Genomic DNA, 19,215 nt, shown 5'->3' on the forward strand with positions numbered 1-19,215 from the left:
CACCTGAAGTTTTCCTGTTAATAAATCTCGTGGGATTCCAGCGTGTCGGCTTCCTTGTTTTGGTGTGAGATGCGTTTGAGTCTCTATCTGACCAGCAGGGGGAGCTGCAGCTGCTTACTGTGCCTTTCACAGACTCGGGCTGTTCCTCAGCCCTCCCCCTCCTCGCCCCTCTCTCATGTGTCCCGCTGACCTTTGACATATAAGGGCATGTTGGCACGGCAACGGCTGACGTCCCCAGTCTAAAAACAGACCGAGGGCTCAGAGAACTGCACTCAGGCCTGCCGCACTCTGCTGCTTCACTTTGTTTGACTTATTCTCTGGGATACCTTCCTGTTCCTTACCTGTCTACAACTGCCCTCACCCCCTCACCCGTCCTCCCCCGTCCCCACCGGATGACAACATCCCCTCTGCCGCCATGGAGAGTTTGGAGAAGCAGCTCGTTTGTCCCATCTGTCTGGAGATGTTCACCAAGCCGGTGGTCATCCTGCCATGTCAACACAACCTGTGCCGCAAGTGTGCCAACGACATATTCCAGGTGAGACGCACTAACACCTGAGGCCACACCCACTGCTGTGACGACACCAGCTGTCCTCTCAGTGGTGTGTTCAAGGACACTCCAAAATCTGAATCCTGCCACAGTTTTCAGGGTAAATTGCATCAAACATCTGAATTCTTCAGGCGAAAACATCTCATTCAGCACAATTAGTTCTTTAAACAGTTTTTAAAATGTTGTCAGGGTTTACAGGTTTAATTTAACCGGGTTCATTTAAAGGGTTAGGCTTTAATATGTCAGACCTGTTGATATGTGTTATGAAAAGGTCAAAGGTCAGTGTAAAGACAGAGTCATTGTGTCTGCACTTAAACTCCTCATGTGTTACCTCTGAGTTTCATTGACACACAAGTCATGAAAGTGTCCTTAAATGCACCACCTGACCTTCAACAGACATTTAAACAGGAAAGATTCAGATAAATTAAACTATGAAATGATCCCCGAACCAACAGCCACTGACTAAAGAAGCTCCACCCACTAAGCGTCTTCATCGCACTGTTGACATCAGACTCAAAGTATTCATTAACTTACACACATAAATACTGTCGATGCTTTAATCAGTTTTGTCTGAGAAATGATCGGAGACTTTCAGCCCTGATATAAAGCTCTACCTGTGTGTTGCCCCGCCCCCTTCAGGCGTCTAACCCCTACCTGTCCACACGGAGTGGCTCTACATTGACGTCCGGGGGACGTTTCCGCTGCCCGTCCTGCCGACACGAGGTGGTTCTGGACCGACACGGAGTCTACGGGCTGCAGAGGAACCTGCTGGTGGAGAACATCATCGACATGTACAAGCAGGAAAACACCAGGTGCAAAGTCCCAGCTCTAACCTTAGCTGCACACACACACCTGTGAGAACACCTACACTGAACATAAAGGTGTTCACGTCCCTGTTAAAACGCCAGGTTTTATGATGTAAAGAATCAGGCCACAATAAGATCATTTCTACACTAATGTGACCTATAACATGTAGAAACCAAACAGTCTGTTTGGGGGAAAGATTACAAATGACAAACCTTCAATAAGCAGGTTGAATAAGGGACAGGGTGGGGGGGTGATCACAGCGTTCAGTCCTGTTGGGTCGGGCTCCGTCAGCGTGGCTCATCTTGATGCCCTTCCTGTCAGACTCAGGCCCTCCACAGATGTTCTGCTGGATTTGGGTCAGGTCCGTTCCAGAAGCTTCTCCAGCTGAAGCTGTTCTTCGGTTGGTTTGGACCTCAGTGTTATGTTGAAGCTGGAGGTTTTTAGCCCAAACCGATAGTATTTGGATCAGTTCATAGTTCCCTCCATCCTGACCAAAGCTGTAGCTCCAGCTGAGGAAACCCAGCCCATGATACTGCCACCACCGTGCCTCGCGGTGTATATTGTACTTTTGGTGGCGTGAAGTGTTGTCTTTGTTCAGCCTTGGTCCCATCACTCCAGAAGACATTTCCCCACATGCCTTTGGGGGACTTGATGTATATATTTACAGCTTGTAACCGGCTTTGATGTTTTTCATTGTCAGAAAATGAACGTGTTGTTGGCCTGGAAAGGTGCTTTAAACATTTCTCAGGCTGTTTGAAAATAAAAAGCAAACGAGCCATGAAGATGTTGGTGAGAGCAGCACAATGACTGAGTGTTGCCATGACGCCACGACTCCAGATGAGAAGCTTGGACTGTCTGCGGACCTCCAACCCAACAGAAATGCTGTGATAAAGCTTCTGCTGACGTGATCCAGCTGCTGATTACAGACGGGAACAGACCGATAAACACCTTCATCACGATGCCGAGCTGCTGGAGTTCGACACAATGATGCAGAATAGGTGGAAAATGATTCAACTCTGTTGTCTTCTCTTTTTCTTTCTTTCTTTTTGCAGTAGCAGTTTGGAGTTTAGTTCATTAATATATGACAAACTGATTTTCTATCCTGTGACTGTGTTACTGTTAAAATAGTAAATGTGTTGCCTGGTTCACTTAGTTTTTTACGGTGTAAAAACACAGCTCAGGCGCTCTCTTTGTCCCTCACGTTTTAATGTGTCCACATGTTTGGGTGGAAACTACGGCAGCCTTGAACTGGGCATCCTGTGAAATATGGCGCTGCTGGTCACTGTTAACCAGCTCAGAGCAGGAAGCTCGCGATCACAGGCTGCTTTGAACACATCAGCCGGGGTGGTGATCTGTTCGTGAGATTCACACTATTTTTAAACGTGAGACAGCAGCAGGATTATTTCAGGTCCCCACAGCTGATAAAGAGGTTTCAGCTCAGATGTTCAACATCAGCAAACAGAGGCTGTGGGGGAGGGTCATTTAAAGGGACAGGCTGAAGCTTTCTATCAGCACATTGCTTCTGCCTGATGAGGTATTGATCAGATTATGCATGAGCTCCTTCATCTTTCTCCTTCATCTGAAACCTGAGCCGGTCCATCTGTTCTCCATCAGTTTGCACGGATCCACAGTCACAACCAGAGCTGCTGTAACTCCCCTCAAGCTGAATCACGGAAACAAGGCCTTCTTTATTTCATGGACTGTATCTGTGTAGGAACTATATGAAGGACAGTAATGATGAGTTTCACAAACTGTTCTCACAGAGAACACACCTCACCTGTGACATGTTTCAGCAACACGGATCAGTGGGTTTACAGTGAGATTAACACAGAAAGCCTGTAAACATGCAGAAAGCCCACAGCTGCATGCCTCATGAACTCTGAGGGTTAAAGGAAACACATCTGGCAGAAACAGTCTCAGCTTGATGGATGTTACTTCAGCCTCTAACTTCACACGTCTTCTGAGGTTCTGGACGTGTCCCGCTGCCCTCTGTTGGTGCAACAAAAACTAACCACTGTTGGAGAACAGATTACTGGATCTCATCGTAGTGCGGGCTCAGTACTAGTCTGAGGTAGATACTGTGTACTCCACATCATTCTGAAGTAAAATACTCTTTTCATTGTTATAAAAGTAACGCACTGCATCTAAATAACTGACACGCATCATGAAAATATACTGCACCGCGTGGAAATTCTATACTATAATACAGCAGGATTTGGTCAAATAAAAGAAGAAGAGATCAGCTCAGAGCTGCCTGGTACAGGGTGGAACCGGTTTGATCCGGCCCGAGGATACATATGACCATTACCTCTGAGATGTTGGGCAGTTTTTAACTAGAAAATGAGTGAATAACAGCCTGCACAATAAATTCATTTTTGACTCTCTCCAGTGTCCATTTTTGGGACTCTGGCCCTGACCTGGATGTTTTTCACACTGTAACGCTGAGCAGCCCTTGTAAACATGTTTTTAAATTACAGTGACACCCATCCATCCATTTTTTATGCCCGCTAATTCCAATTCAGGGTCGCGGGGGGGCTAGAGTCTATACCAGCTGTCATTGGGCGAGAGGCAGGGTACACCTGGACAGGTCGCCTGTCCATCACGGATAACAATAACATGAATGAACAACACATGTTAAATTAGTCTTTCTTTTAACTAAAAATGCATAAAATGAACTTAAATAGCATAAATGCCCCTGAAGGCAGCAGCAGTCACACTGTTTGGGTTAGTTAAAGACAGATAAAGAGTCAGAGGGGTTAGGTAAAGATAGATAAAGAGTCAGAGGGGTTAGTTAAAGATAGATAAAGAGTCAGAGGGGTTAGTTAAAGATAGATAAAGAGTCAGAATTAGTTAAAGACAGATAAAGAGTCAGAGGGGTTAGTTAAAGATAGATAAAGAGTCAGAGGGGTTAGTTAAAGACAGATAAAGAGTCAGGGGGTTAGTTAAAGATAGATAAAGAGTCAGAATTAGTTAAAGATAGATAAAGAGTCAGAATTAGTTAAAGATAGATAAAGAGTCAGATGGGTTAGTTAAAGATAGATAAAGAGTCAGAATTAATTAAAGATAGATAACGAGTCAGAGGGGTTAGTTAAAGATAGATAAAGAGTCAGAATTAGTTAAAGACAGATAAAGAGTCAGAATTAGTTAAAGATAGATAAAGAGTCAGAATTAGTTAAAGATAGATAAAGAGTCAGAATTAGTTAAAGACAGATAAAGAGTCAGAGGGGTTAGTTAAAGACAGATAAAGAGTCAGAATTAGTTAAAGATAGATAAAGAGTCAGAATTAGTTAAAGATAGATAAAGAGTCAGAATTAGTTAGAGATAAATAAAGAGTCAGAATTAGTTAAAGACAGATAAAGAGTCAGAATTAGTTAAAGATAGATAAAGAGTCAGAATTAGTTAAAGATAGATAAAGAGTCAGAAGGGTTAGTTAAAGATAGATAAAGAGTCAGAATTAGTTAAAGATAGATAAAGAGTCAGAGGGGTTAGTTAAAGATAGATAAAGAGTCAGAATTAGTTAAAGATAGATAAAGAGTCAGAGGGGTTAGTTAAAGATAGATAAAGAGTCAGAGGGGTTAGTTAAAGACAGATAAAGAGTCAGAGAAGTTAGTTAAAGACAGATAAAGAGTCAGAGGGGTTAGTTAAAGACAGATAAAGAGTCAGAGGGGTTAGTTAAAGATAGATAAAGAGTCAGAATTAGTTAAAGATAGATAAAGAGTCAGAGGGGTTAGTTAAAGACAGATAAAGAGTCAGAGGGGTTAGTTAAAGATAGATAAAGAGTCAGAGGGGTTAGTTAAAGACAGATAAAGAGTCAGAGGGGTTAGTTAAAGATAGATAAAGAGTCAGAATTAGTTAAAGACAGATAAAGAGTCAGAGGGGTTAGTTAAAGATAGATAAAGAGTCAGAGGGGTTAGTTAAAGATAGATAAAGAGTCAGAATTAGTTAAAGACAGATAAAGAGTCAGAGGGGTTAGTTAAAGACAGATAAAGAGTCAGAGGGGTTAGTTAAAGATAAATAAAGAGTCAGAGGGGTTAGTTAAAGATAGATAAAGAGTCAGAGGGGTTAGTTAAAGATAGATAAAGAGTCAGAATTAGTTAAAGATAGATAAAGAGTCAGGGGGTTAGTTAAAGATAGATAAAGAGTCAGAATTAGTTAAAGATAGATAAAGAGTCAGAATTAGTTAAAGATAAATAAAGAGTCAGAATTAGTTAAAGACAGATAAAGAGTCAGAATTAGTTAAAGATAGATAAAGAGTCAGAATTAGTTAAAGATAGATAAAGAGTCAGAAGGGTTAGTTAAAGATAGATAAAGAGTCAGAATTAGTTAAAGATAGATAAAGAGTCAGAGGGGTTAGTTAAAGATAGATAAAGAGTCAGAGAGGTTAGTTAAAGACAGATAAAGAGTCAGAGAAGTTAGTTAAAGACAGATAAAGAGTCAGAGGGGTTAGTTAAAGACAGATAAAGAGTCAGAGGGGTTAGTTAAAGACAGATAAAGAGTCAGAGGGGTTAGTTAAAGATAGATAAAGAGTCAGAGGGGTTAGTTAAAGATAGATAAAGAGTCAGAGGGGTTAGTTAAAGATAGATAAAGAGTCAGAATTAGTTAAAGACAGATAAAGAGTCAGAGGGGTTAGTTAAAGACAGATAAAGAGTCAGAGGGGTTAGTTAAAGACAGATAAAGAGTCAGAGGGGTTAGTTAAAGATAGATAAAGAGTCAGAGGGGTTAGTTAAAGATAGATAAAGATAACCGGAGGATAACCTGGACATGTTCAACCTGTTCAGGGCCTTTGGTATGAGTCAGCAGGTAACAACAGGTTAGAGAGTCATCAGTAAGTCTGACTTCCATGTGGCTTGACCTTCATCACTGGTTGTACTTGTGGTTATTGAGGAACTGAAGTCTGTTTGTAAACCCATCCCATGTATCCGTCAGTAAGCCGGTTCTGGAGGTGAAGCTGGAGCAGCCGATGTGTGAAGAGCACGAAGGTGAGAAGATCAACATCTACTGTGTCACCTGCAGCGCTCCCACCTGTTCCCTCTGTAAGGTGTTCGGAGCCCATAAAGACTGTGAGGTGGCGCCGCTCAATGACGTCTTCAGCCAGCAGAAGGTCGGCTCAACAGACGCAGCGCTCACATCAGAATGTCTGTTTCTCAGCATTAAAACCCCAGAAAGGTCCTCTCCCTAACAAACCAAACCTGTGTGCAGGCGGAGCTGACTGACTGCATCTCCATGATGGTCGGAAACAACGAGAGGATCCAGGCCATCATCCGTCAGCTGGAAGAAACCTGCAGAGCCGTCAATGTGAGTTCTGCTCTGTCAAATGACAAGAAGCAGACAGGAAGTAAATGTTCTGGGGGTCTGTTAGGGAGTTTGTTAGGGGTCTGTAGGGGTCTGTAGGGGGTTTGTTGGGGGTCTGTAGGGGGTCTGTCGGGGGTCTGTTGGGGGTTTGTTGGGGGTCTGTCGGGGGTCTGTTGGGGGTCTGTCGGGGGTCTGTCGGGGGTCTGTAGGGGGTCTGTTAGGGGTCTGTTGGGGGTCTGTTAGGGGTCTGTTGGGGGTCTGTTAGGGGTCTGTTGGGGGGGTTTGTAGGAGGTCTGTTAGGGGTCTGTTGGGGGTCTGTCGGGGGTCTGTCGGGGGTCTGTAGGGGGTCTGTTAGGGGTCTGTTAGGGGTCTGAAGGGGGTTTGTTGGGGGTCTGTTGGGGGTCTGTAGGGGGACTGTAGGGGGTCTGTCGGGGGTCTGTTAGGGGTCTGTCGGGGGTCTGTTAGGGGTCTGTCGGGGGTCTGTAGGGGGTCTGTTGGGGGGTCTGTCGGGGGTCTGTTGGGGGGGTTTGTAGGAGGTCTGTTAGGGGTCTGTTGGGGGTCTGTTGGGGGTCTGTTAGGGGTCTGTTGGGGGTCTGTCGGGGGTCTGTCGGGGGTCTGTAGGGGTCTGTCGGGGGTCTGTTAGGGGTCTGTTGGGGGTCTGTCGGGGGTCTGTTGGGGGGGTTTGTAGGAGGTCTGTTAGGGGTCTGTTGGGGGTCTGTTGGGGGTCTGTTAGGGGTCTGTTGGGGGTCTGTCGGGGGTCTGTCGGGGGTCTGTAGGGGTCTGTCGGGGGTCTGTTAGGGGTCTGCCGGGGGTCTGTTGGGGGGTCTGTCGGGGGTCTGTTGGGGGGGTTTGTAGGAGGTCTGTTAGGGGTCTGTTGGGGGTCTGTTGGGGGTCTGTTAGGGGTCTGTTGGGGGTCTGTCGGGGGTCTGTCGGGGGTCTGTAGGGGTCTGTCGGGGGTCTGTTAGGGGTCTGTTGGGGGTCTGTCGGGGGTCTGTAGGGGTCTGTTGGGGGTCTGTTAGGGGTCTGTTAGGGGTCTGAAGGGGTCTGTTGGGGGTCTGTCGGGGGTCTGTCAGGGGGGTTTGTAGGGGGTCTGTTAGGGGTCTGATGGGGGATCTGTTGGGGGGTCTGTTGGGGGTTTGTAGGGGTCTGTTGGGGGTCTGTCGGGGGTCTGTCGGGGGGTCTGTCGGGGGTCTGTTGGGGGGTCTGTCGGGGGTCTGTTGGGGGGTCTCTCGGGGGTCTGTAGGGGGGTCTGTCGGGGATCTGTCGGGGGTCTGTCGGGGGTCTGTCGGGGATCTGTTGGGGGGGTTTGTAGGAGGTCTGTTAGGGGTCTGTTGGGGGTCTGTTGGGGGTCTGTTGGGGGTCTGTCGGGGGTCTGTCGGGGGTCTGTCGGGGGTCTGTAGGGGTCTGTCGGGGGTCTGTTAGGGGTCTGTTGGGGGTCTGTCGGGGGTCTGTTGGGGGGGTTTGTAGGAGGTCTGTTAGGGGTCTGTTGGGGGTCTGTTGGGGGTCTGTTAGGGGTCTGTTGGGGGTCTGTCGGGGGTCTGTCGGGGGTCTGTAGGGGTCTGTCGGGGGTCTGTTAGGGGTCTGCCGGGGGTCTGTTGGGGGGTCTGTCGGGGGTCTGTTGGGGGGGTTTGTAGGAGGTCTGTTAGGGGTCTGTTGGGGGTCTGTTGGGGGTCTGTTAGGGGTCTGTTGGGGGTCTGTCGGGGGTCTGTCGGGGGTCTGTAGGGGTCTGTCGGGGGTCTGTTAGGGGTCTGTTGGGGGTCTGTCGGGGGTCTGTAGGGGTCTGTTGGGGGTCTGTTAGGGGTCTGTTAGGGGTCTGAAGGGGTCTGTTGGGGGTCTGTCGGGGGTCTGTCAGGGGGGTTTGTAGGGGGTCTGTTAGGGGTCTGATGGGGGATCTGTTGGGGGGTCTGTTGGGGGTTTGTAGGGGTCTGTTGGGGGTCTGTCGGGGGTCTGTCGGGGGGTCTGTCGGGGGTCTGTTGGGGGGTCTGTCGGGGGTCTGTTGGGGGGTCTGTCGGGGGTCTGTAGGGGGGTCTGTCGGGGATCTGTCGGGGGTCTGTCGGGGGTCTGTCGGGGATCTGTTGGGGGGGTTTGTAGGAGGTCTGTTAGGGGTCTGTTGGGGGTCTGTTGGGGGTCTGTTAGGGGTCTGTTGGGGGTCTGTCGGGGGTCTGTCGGGGGTCTGTAGGGGGTCTGTCGGGGGTCTGTTGGGGGTCTGTAGGGGGTCTGTCGGGGGTCTGTTGGGGGTCTGTAGGGGGTCTGTTGGGGGTCTGTCGGGGTCTGTCGGGGGTCTGTTGGCGGTCTGTCGGGGGTCTGTCGGGGGTCTGTAGGGGGTCTGTTAGGGGTCTGTTGGGGGTCTGTTAGGGGTCTGAAGGGGTCTGTTGGGGGTCTGTCGGGGGGGTTTGTAGGGGGTCTGTTAGGGGTCTGTTGGGGGTCTGTTGGGGTGTCTGTCGGTGGTCTGATGGGGGGTCTGTTGGGGGGTCTGTTGGGGGTTTGTAGGGGTCTGTTGGGGGTCTGTTGGGGGTCTGTCGGGGGTCTGTTGGGGGGTATGTCGGGGATCTGTTGGGGGGTATGTCGGGGATCTGTCGGGGGTCTGTAGGGGGGTCTGTTGGGGGTCTGTCGGGGATCTGTTGGGGGGTCTGTCGTGGGTCTGTTGGGGGGTCTGTCGGGGATCTGTCGGGGGTCTGTAGGGGGGTCTGCCGGGGGTCTGTTGGGGATATGTTGGGGGGTCTGTCGGGGGTCTGTTGGGGGGTCTGTCGGGGGTCTGTTGGGGGGTCTGTAGGGGGGTCTGTCGGGGGTCTGTAGGGGAGTCTGTCGGGGATCTGTCGGGGCTCTGTCGGGGGTCTGTCGGGGATCTGTTGGGGGGTCTGTCGGGGGTCTGTTGGGGGGTCTGTTGGGGGGTCTGTCGGGGGTCTGTCGGGTATCTGTCGGGTGTCTGTTGGGGGGTCTGTTGGGGATCTTTCGGGGGTCTGTTGGGGGGTCTGTAGGGGGGTCTGTCGGGGATCTGTCGGGGGTCTTTTGGGGGGTCTGTCGGGGGTCTGTTGGGGGCGTCTGTCGGGGGTCTGTCGGGGGTCTGTAGGGGGGTCTGTTAGGGGTCTGTTAGGGGTCTGTAGGAGGTCTGTCGGGGATCTGTCGGGGGTCTGTTGGGGGTCTGTAGGGGGGTCTGTCGGGGGGGTCTGTCGGGGGGGTCTGTTAGGGGTCTGTAGGAGGTCTGTCGGGGGTCTGTTTGGGGTCTGTCGGGGGTCTGTAGGGGGGTCTGTCGGGGGTCTGTCGGGGGTCTGTTGGGGGGTCTGTCGGGGGTCTGTCAGGGGTCTGTTGGGGGTCTGTGGGGGGTCTGTAGGGGGGTCTGTCGGGGGTCTGTTGGGGATCTGTGGGGGGTCTGTAGGGGGGTCTGTAGGGGGGTCTGTTGGCTCGGGGCCCTTCCTGTGTGGCGGGGAAGCCTCTCACAGCTGAGTGTGTCTGTAGGAGAACGGCCGCCGGCAGAAGTCAAAGGTGTGCGAGACGTTTGATCACCTGTTCGCGGTGCTGGAGGAGAAGAAGGGTGAGATGATGGTGAGGATCAATGCTGAACAGGAGGAGAAACTCCAGTACATCCGCAGTCTGAGCAGGAAGCACAGTGAGCACCTCGACGCCACCGCCAAGCTCCTGGAGACCGCCATCCAGACCATGGATGAGTCAGAGATGGCCGTGTTCCTGCAGGTGACCCTGAACGCAGCACTGACACCTTATTTAGTCGCTGTTTACAGTTAGAGACGTACTTCCTCTGTTTCAGACTGTAATCTGATGAGATTGTTACACTCTGGAAGCTTTTTTGATGTATTTTATCCAACTGGAACCATGAGGCAGTGACCGAGGATGGTTCCAGATGTGTTTCAGGGGTTAGTTTGATACCCTGCTGGTAACATCAGAACCGCACATTAAAAAGAAGACCAGTTTCTACTGGTCAGTAACCCTGTATTCCTCTCAGTGTTAAAGGAGAAAGATAAACAAACACTTTTTAAAACAACAGGCTGGGATCTGTCAGGTGATCAGCCATCATTCAATATAATAATTGCTAACATGTTCACTGAGAGCTGCTTTGAGTGAATGAAAAGGAGGTTAGTGTGTGTGGGAGCACCCAGCTAAGATTAACGGGCTAACATGTTAGCTCGCTGCTGCTTCTTCAGTATATACTGAATAAAGTTTTCTTTCTACTTCCTCCACAGACAGCCAAACCTCTGCTGCAGAAGTGAGTTGAATTTCTGTCTAGATCGTTATTTTCTTTTCTTATTTTCTTTTATTGTTGTCCGTCACTGTTGTCTGTTGTTGTGTGTCTTTGTTGCTCTGAACCTCAGCATTTTGCCTTCCACTCAGACTCGTGCAGGGCACCGACACGTCTCACCTGGATAAAGTCCAACATGGCTACGAGAACATGGAGCACTTCAAGGCCAACTTTGAGTGTCAGAGGAGAGCGCTGACGGACATCGACTTCATAAAACGTAACCAATCACAGATCAGAGTCTTTCACCACGCCCAGCTTCAGAGGCTTATTAGCACGAGTAGTCCATGTATTGGTCTGTTAGCTCAGTGTGGAACGGACTTTCAGCCTGTTTTATGGTGTTGTTTAAGGGTTAAGTGTGACAGCATCAAGCTGTTAGCATGAAGCTAATTGCACTGAGCTTCTGTCACTGCATTTCTCGGCTGAAGCAGATGAGGAGGAGGATGAAGAAGAGGCGGAGATCAGGGGGTTCCCAGCAGAAACTCGTGCTGAGTCACAGCCTCATGTTGCACCTGTACCAGCGACCAATCAGCAGGCTCCACTGTCACCTGTCCTCTCAGCCACACCCCCACAGAGACCGCCAGAAACCCCAGCCACCCCGACTCCACAGACAAAGAGCCCCGTCCTCTCATCATCCAGCCACGCCCCATCCCCTATGCCACTGCCCACCAACAGCTCCACCCCTCAGGTATGAAACTGCACGTTGCATTCAGGTGCTGCAGGATATCTGAATGCCCTCAGTATTGTGGGTGTATGACTTCATGATGTTTCTTCTTCTCCAGTCAGATCAGCAGAGCGAGTCGGAGGACAAAGATGGACCCAAACACGTCTTCTCCTTCAGCTGGCTCAACCAGAAATAGGACCAGTGGAACCGGTCCAGCTCCAGGACCGTAACCAGTCTGGCCCGGTCCCGGCAGAACCTTCTGTGTCTGAAAACCAGACAAAATGTCCTGCAGATGTTTGTTCAGATTAACGTGAATCATTTTTAATAAATAATCTCAGTAGTAGATTCCTCTGATGTGACTCATTCAGACGTATGAAGGAAGTTTTTAACAGTTTTAAAGATCTCAGACATTGTTTTCTGTTCAGGTGTCAAATAAATGGTTGTTTTATTCTTTCTCATTTATTTACTGAGTCTGCTTCAACACTTTCACCAGAACATCATGAAATAATGCAAATATTCAAAGATCAAATGGAGATCAAAAACAACCAGAGGACGTGACAAATACACCTCCCACCAACAGGTGAGCCACAGGTGAGCCACAGGTGAGCCACAGCTGAGCCACAGGTGTGAGCCACAGGTGAGCCACAGGTGAGCCACAGCTGAGCCACAGGTGAGCCACAGCTGAGCCACAGCTGAGCCACAGCTGAGCCACAGGTGAGCCACAGCTGAGCCACAGCTGAGCCACAGGTGAGCCACAGCTGAGCCACAGCTGAGCCACAGCTGAGCCACAGGTGAGCCACAGCTGTGGCTCAGCTGTGGCTCACCTGTGGCTCACATCCTGCATTCTTGGCTGGTGGCTTTGCGGCTTTTGCTTTGCGGTAAGACGTATTGCATCACTTCCTGTTGCTTTCTGTATTTCTCCCTATAATTTACTGTGATATTCTTGCTCCTCTTGAACTTCTAATAATCACCTTATTTCTCCCTATAATTTACACATCTTGCACAGTTAACTCTATCCCATACTTGTTATATTCTAACGCTCACTCTTACAGATCTTTAGTCTTTATTTTTCACTTTTTAGCGGTGTGTCTGGTTCTCTAGCTTAGCATGGCTACCAGTTCTCTTCCTCCATCTCCTGCTTTAACCTGCTCTGTGTGTCAGATGTTTAGTTACTCCTCTGCCTCCTTTAGTGGTAATGGTACATGGAACAAATGTAGTCTTTTTGTAGTTTTGGAGGCGAGGTTATCTGAATTGGAAGCTCGGCTCTGCACTGTTGAAAACCACCCGATAGCGAGCTAGGCCCCTTTAGCCAGTGCGGAGCCACCTAGCGTAGCTAGCTCTGTTAGCCTAGCTAGCTCTGTTAGCCTAGCTAGCTCTGTTAGCCTAGCTAGCTCTGTTAGTCGTCCCCGAGCAGATCCCGAGCAGCCGGGACTTAAGAGTGGCTGGGTGACTGTCAGGAAGAGGAGTCCTAGTCCTAAAGTCAAGCCCGTGGTTCACCATCAACCTGTCCACGTTTCAAATAGATTTTCCCCACTCAGCGACACACCCGCTGAGGACAAAACCCTGGTAACTGGCAGCTCTATAGTCAGAAACGTGGCATGACTGTCTGCTCCCAAATACTTCAATAAACACAAGAGGAGACAATCCAGAAAACCTAAAAAACATTAACATGAAGAATTTAACTGAACAAAAACATCAAACTATTAAATGTGGTTTGCTGAATATTAGATCTCTCCTTTCGAAGTCTCTGTTAGTGAATGATTTGATCTGTGATCATCATATTGATATATTTTGTCTTACAGAAACCTGGCTGCAGCAGGAGGATCATGTTAGCATTAATGAATCAACTCCCTCTGACTATTTAAATGTTCATGTTCCTAGAACCACAGGCAGAGGAGGAGGAGTGGCAGCTATCTTCAGATCAGGGTTACTAATCAGTCCGAGACCCAAGATTAGTTTTAGCTCTTTTGAATCTCTGATTCTCAGTTTTTCCCAAAGTGGAAATCACAAAAACCTCTTGTGTTTGTTGTTGTGTATCGTCCACCTGGCCCTTATTCTGAGTTTCTCTCTGAATTCTCCTCTTGTGTTTGTTAACTTTTGAATTTTAACCTTTTAACAGGATTCTGTTGGTTTCTGTTAGATTCTGTCTTTAGTTTTCTGCCTTTTGTTCTGTTTAAATCCAACCTTTGTTCACCTTCTGCCTGTCTTCACCTCCTCATCAGGTAGCTTCCTGTCACGTGTCAGTATTCCTGTCATGTGTCAGTATTTCTGTCACGTGTCAGTATTCCTGTCATGTGTCAGTATTCCTGTCATGTGTCAGTATTCCTGTCATGTGTCAGTATTTCTGTCACGTGTCAGTATTCCTGTCATGTGTCAGTATTCCTGTCACGTGTCAGTATTCCTGTCATGTGTCAGTATTTCTGTCACGTGTCAGTATTCCTGTCATGTGTCAGTATTCCTGTCACGTGTCAGTATTCCCGTCACGTGTCAGTATTCCTGTCATGTGTCAGTATTTCTGTCACGTGTCAGTATTCCTGTCATGTGTCAGTATTTCTGTCACGTGTCAGTATTCCTGTCATGTGTCAGTATTCCTGTCACGTGTCAGTATTCCCGTCATGTGTCAGTATTCCTGTCACGTGTCAGTATTCCTGTCATGTGTCAGTATTCCTGTCATGTGTCAGTATTCCTGTCATGTGTCAGTATTCCTGTCATGTGTCAGTATTCCTGTCATGTGTCAGTATTCCTGTCATGTGTCAGTATTCCTGTCATGTGTCAGTATCCCTGTCATGTGTCAGTATTCCTGTCATGTGTCAGTATTTCTGTACTTGGATGTTTGCAGGAAGACAGAAACATGTTTTATTCCAGTTTTTATTGTTTTTTTTCAGGAGTGAATAAAAGGCGCCGCAGCAGGCGTCACATGGCAGCAAATGTCTTCCTCATTTTCCGAAGGAGTCCATCATCCTGCGGTTGCTGTCGGCCTGCTGGGCGAGCCGCTCGGCCCGGGCCATCTCCAGAACCTCCCTGAGCAGGTGGAAGGTCAGGTCCAGAGAGAGAGGAGGCTCCTCAGACCTCTTCCCCCTCTCCCCACCCTGCTCCTGCTGCTCCTGCAGGAGGAACTGTGTGAGCTGCAGCAGAGCCCTGTGCACTGCTGAGGAAGAGAGGAGTTCTGGAGCAGCACCTCCTCCACCAAGCTGGAGGGAAAGCTCCTCCCCCAGGTGGAGGAGCAGGTGGCGGCTCGAGGGAGCGTTAGCAGGTCGTCCTTCAGCAGAAAGAGAGAAAAGGAAACCGAGGAGAACCACGAGCCACTGCTTCAGCTTCATCTCACAGCCAGAGTCTGAGGAGGAGCAGGAGGAGGAGGAGGAGGAGGAGGAGGAGGAGGAGGAGGAGCAGGAGGAGGAGGAGGAGGAGCAGGAGGAGGAGGAGGAGGAGCAGGAGGAGGAGGAGGAGGAGGAGGAGGAGGAGGAGCAGGAGGAGGAGGAGGAGGAGGAGGAGGAGCAGGAGCAGGAGCAGGAGCAGGAGGAGGAGGAGGAGGAGGAGGAGGAGAAGAAGAAAGTAACATTTATAGTCGTGATTTTAAACTCTGTTGACATTCAGAACTCAGACAGTTGCAGTGAATTCAGAACCGGTCCAGTTACCCAAACCTGGATATTTAACACAGGGCAGCTGATCAAGCACTTTGATTTGCTAATAGAGCCCTCTGATTGGCTGACCGAACTCTGACTGGTTGATGGAGCCCTCTGATTGGCTGACCAAACTCTGACTGGTTGATAGAGCCCTCTGATTGGCTGACCAAACTCTGACTGGTTGATAGAGCCCTCTGATTGGCTGACCGAACTCTGACTGGTTGATGGAGCCGTCTGATTGGCTGACCAAACTCTGACTGGTTGATAGAGCCCTCTGATTGGCTGACCAAGCTCTGACTGGTTGATGGAGCCCTCTGATTGGCTGACCAAGCTCTGACTGGTTGATGGAGCCCTCTGATTGGCTGACCAAGCTCTGACTGGTTGATGGAGCCCTCTGATTGGGTTTCCTGCTCTTACAATCAGTTTCTGTCAGCTGTAGAAACTGTCAGATCTGAACTGCTGCAGCCGAAAATGGTGAAGAAACAGGAGGAGGAAGATCTGAACCGCTGATAGAGATCTGTTGCTGAACACAGCGTAGAACAGCAGAATGTTCTGGTGCTGATTCGCTCCAAAGTGCACACAGCAAACCCTGAAGGTAACGTCTAAAGCCAGAACCTTTCTCTGCTGTTCTTCTTCTGACTGGGATCTGGTTTCTGCCTGATTGAGGCTCCAGAACTGAGCTTCTCTGTTGGTTCTGGTTCTGCTGGCAGAACGCAGCCCTCCCTCCGGAGCTCATCCTGTTCTGTTATTCTGATGTTTAACCTCTGTTTCAGCCCTGATCGCCCACATTTCCCCCCCCATTACGTCCTGGAGACATGAGTACTGACACGGTTACCATGGAAACAGACGAAACCAGTCGGACAAACATCTGGACAGCTGTGAGGTTCCTACCTGCTCCTGTGTGAAGCGTCTCTGCGTCTCCTCAGGTGAGCTGAAGCGGTCCAGCCGCTCGCCGCTTTATACCTCAGAGAGTGGTCCGGGGGGGGGGGGGCTCTGTAGGGTCATCAGCGGAGGGGGCGGGGCTCTGTAGGGTCATCAGCGGAGGGGGGCGGGGGGGGGGGGGGGTGCCTCTGTAGGGTCATCAGCGGAGGGGGGGGGGGGGGAGCAGAGCGGTTTACAGTTCAACTTCTTTAAGTTTCAGACTCTCTCCTCCTGTGGTGATGATGATGATGAAGGTGGTGATGAAGGTGATGATGAAGGTGATGATGAAGGTGAAGGTGATGATGATGATGAAGGTGATGATGATGATGATGAAGGTGGTGAAGGTGGTGATGATGATGATGATGATGATGATGATGATGAAGGTGAAGGTGATGAAGATGATGATGATGTGACCTTTCTGTGAGGCGCCGCTCTGACCTTCATCTGCAGCAGCGAGCTGCAGCCATGTGACAGTCGGGCCGGCTCCACAGAACAGGAGGAGACAGGAAGCTCGCCATCCTCTGAGGCTGCAGAGCCGGACCCCTGCTGCTCCTGTACCGACCCATCCAGGTCAGGGAGGAGCCCACAGCTACTGAGTCAGAACCCAGCGGTCCAACAGGAGTCTGAAGGAGGCAGCTTCTGGAAGGTTTTCTGATTTAAAGTCTCAGATCTGTTCGATCTGAAGGAGACAGAAACTGAAGAACTCATACAGGAAGGTCCAAACCGAGACCTGAGCAGAACATCTCTGCGCTGCTTTAACGGCCATCAGATGCTGATCCGACACGTTGTTCCTGGGGTGGGTTTGGACTGGGATGAAGACACTTTCAGCTGTTACTGTTTCCAGTTCTCAGGGGGAACAGAACCACAGAGACGGGTCGGAGTCATGACTGTGCGCTCAGCAGCTGGCTGGAGTAAACTCAGCGCCGCCTGATGTCATCGGTGATGTCATCGGTGATGTCATCGGTGATGTCACACTGAATCATGTGATCAAAGCCCAAAGCCACCCAAAATGATCAAACTGGTTCTGATTACAGGCAGGAGGCTCGCTGATGGTTCCACTGCGGATCCAAACCCAGAACTGAATGGTTTCCCTCTTCCTCAGGTCCGGTTCTGATGGGTCCTGAACCTCCTTCAGCCCGGTTCTGGTGGGCCTCATTCTGATGGTTCCACTGCAGATCCAAACCCAGAACTGAATGGTTTCCCTCTTCCTCAGGTCCGGTTCTGATGGGTCCTGAACCTCCTTCAGCCGGGTTCTGGTGGGCCTCATTCTGATGGTTCCACTGCAGATCCAAACCCAGAACTGAATGGTTTCCCTCTTCCTCAGGTCCGGTTCTGATGGGTCCTGAACCTCCTTCAGCCCGGTTCTGGTGGGCCTCATTCTGATGGTTCCACTGCGGATCCAAACCCAGAACTGAATGGTTTCCCTCTTCCTCAGGTCCGGTTCTGATGGGTCCTGAACCTCCTTCAGCCCGGTTCTGGTGGGCCTCATTCTGATGGTTCCACTGCAGATCCAAACCCAGAACTGAATGGTTTCCCTCTTCCTCAGGTCCGGTTCTGATGGGTCCTGAACCTCCTTCAGCCCGGTTCTGGTGGGCCTCATTCTGATGGTTCCACTGCGGATCCAAACCCAGAACTGAATGGTTTCCCTCTTCCTCAGGTCCGGTTCTGATGGGTCCTGAACCTCCTTCAGCCCGGTTCTGGTGGGCCTCATTCTGATGGTTCCACTGCAGATCCAAACCCAGAACTGAATGGTTTCCCTCTTCCTCAGGTCCGGTTCTGATGGGTCCTGAACCTCCTTCAGCCCGGTTCTGGTGGGTCTCATTCTGATGGTTCCACTGCGGATCCAAACCCAGAACTGAATGGTTTCCCTCTTCCTCAGGTCCGGTTCTGATGGGTCCTGAACCTCCTTCAGCCCGGTTCTGGTGGGCCTCATTCTGATGGTTCCACTGCAGATCCAAACCCAGAACTGAATGGTTTCCCTCTTCCTCAGGTCCGGTTCTGATGGGTCCTGAACCTCCTTCAGCCCGGTTCTGGTGGGCCTCATTCTGATGGTTCCACTGCAGATCCAAACCCAGAACTGAATGGTTTCCCTCTTCCTCAGGTCCGGTTCTGATGGGTCCTGAACCTCCTTCAGCCCGGTTCTGGTGGGTCTCATTCTGATGGTTCCACTGCGGATCCAAACCCAGAACTGAATGGTTTCCCTCTTCCTCAGGTCCGGTTCTGATGGGTCCTGAACCTCCTTCAGCCCGGTTCTGGTGGCCAGATGGGTCGGTTCAGATGACCTGCAGTGGCAGATATGATTAAGTGAATCGGTAACAGATGGACGGGTCTAATTCCTGCGGTGATGAGGCTCCCAGAGCATGCTGGGAGATGGGTTAGGATCAGGCTAATTGCTGCATCTGTTTCATATCTTCCTGTCAGAAGGTTTTACCTCTAATTAAAAAGTGGTAATTATCCACGAACCAATCATGGAGGAGCTCAGTCAGAACCAGTCCAACTGGTTTTAAAGGTCCGATGGAAAAACAAAGCGGTCGGAGTCCTGCTTTGTTTAAAGGTCGATGTTCACTGCAGATCAGCGTCTGTCACCTCTGACCTTTCAGAAAAACACAAAGTTCAGCCTCCGTTTTCTCACATATTCATGAAGAATCTTCATTGAATCTTTGTTCCACCTGAGCTCACAGATCTGGGTTCTGACCCAAAGAAGGAGGTCCTGGAAACAAGCGGCTGATGAGTTCCTTCAGAGGGGGGCGGGGCTCAGCCTGAGAGAAAGGGGGAGGAGCTCCGACATCAGGGGGAGGAGCTCCAACATCAGGGGGAGGAGCTCCGACATCAGGGGGAGGAGCTCCAACATCAGGGGGAGGAGCTCCACCCTCCTCTGGTCAGGATGCCTCCTGGGAGGAGGCCCCGGGTCAGAACCAGAACCCACTGGAGGGCTTATTTGTCCCATCAGGCCTGGGAACGCCTCGGGACCCCCAGGAGGAGCTGGACCTGCTGGTTCTGTGACCCGGGATAAGATGAAGGAGGAGAATCTGTAGTCATAGAAAGTCTATTAGCTGCCAGGTGTTGTGGTTTTATTGATCCGAATCACTCAGCCTGATCAATCTGAAACAGA

General features: G+C 50.1%; 2 protein-coding genes across 2 annotated transcripts; one reads left to right on the forward strand and one right to left on the reverse strand.

The window, feature by feature from the left end:
* The first annotated feature begins 315 nt into the window (after positions 1-315).
* LOC140269051 (E3 ubiquitin-protein ligase TRIM63-like) lies at positions 316-11,974 on the forward strand. Its single transcript, XM_072364078.1, has 9 exons — positions 316-535; positions 1,187-1,359; positions 6,281-6,455; positions 6,554-6,649; positions 10,103-10,336; positions 10,843-10,865; positions 10,991-11,115; positions 11,324-11,583; positions 11,678-11,974. The coding sequence occupies exons 1-9, from the start codon at positions 416-418 to the stop codon at positions 11,753-11,755; spliced, it is 1,284 nt and encodes a 427-aa protein (XP_072220179.1). The 5' UTR covers positions 316-415; the 3' UTR covers positions 11,756-11,974.
* Positions 11,975-14,495: 2,521 nt separating this feature from the next.
* On the reverse strand, positions 14,496-14,879 carry LOC140269050 (corticoliberin-1-like). The gene has a single exon (XM_072364077.1). The coding sequence runs from the start codon at positions 14,877-14,879 to the stop codon at positions 14,496-14,498; it is 384 nt and encodes a 127-aa protein (XP_072220178.1).
* Between the last annotated feature and the right edge of the window lie 4,336 nt (positions 14,880-19,215).

Source organism: Leuresthes tenuis, unplaced genomic scaffold (genome assembly GCF_036924035.1).
Source record: "Leuresthes tenuis unplaced genomic scaffold, fLeuTen1.0.hap1 SCAF_14, whole genome shotgun sequence".
In the NCBI taxonomy this organism is placed as follows: Eukaryota; Metazoa; Chordata; class Actinopteri; order Atheriniformes; family Atherinopsidae; genus Leuresthes; species Leuresthes tenuis.

Bases quoted from the DNA above. Each gene is read 5' to 3' on its own strand.
- LOC140269050 (XM_072364077.1), bottom strand. From the start codon at position 14,879: ATGAAGCTGAAGCAGTGGCTCGTGGTTCTCCTCGGTTTCCTTTTCTCT.
- LOC140269051 (XM_072364078.1), top strand. From the start codon at position 416: ATGGAGAGTTTGGAGAAGCAGCTCGTTTGTCCCATCTGTCTGGAGATG. The intron at 1,360-6,280 runs GTGCAAAGTCCC...TGTATCCGTCAG, and splicing joins TACAAGCAGGAAAACACCAG to TAAGCCGGTTCTGGAGGTGA. The intron at 10,337-10,842 runs GTGACCCTGAAC...CTTCCTCCACAG, and splicing joins AGATGGCCGTGTTCCTGCAG to ACAGCCAAACCTCTGCTGCA.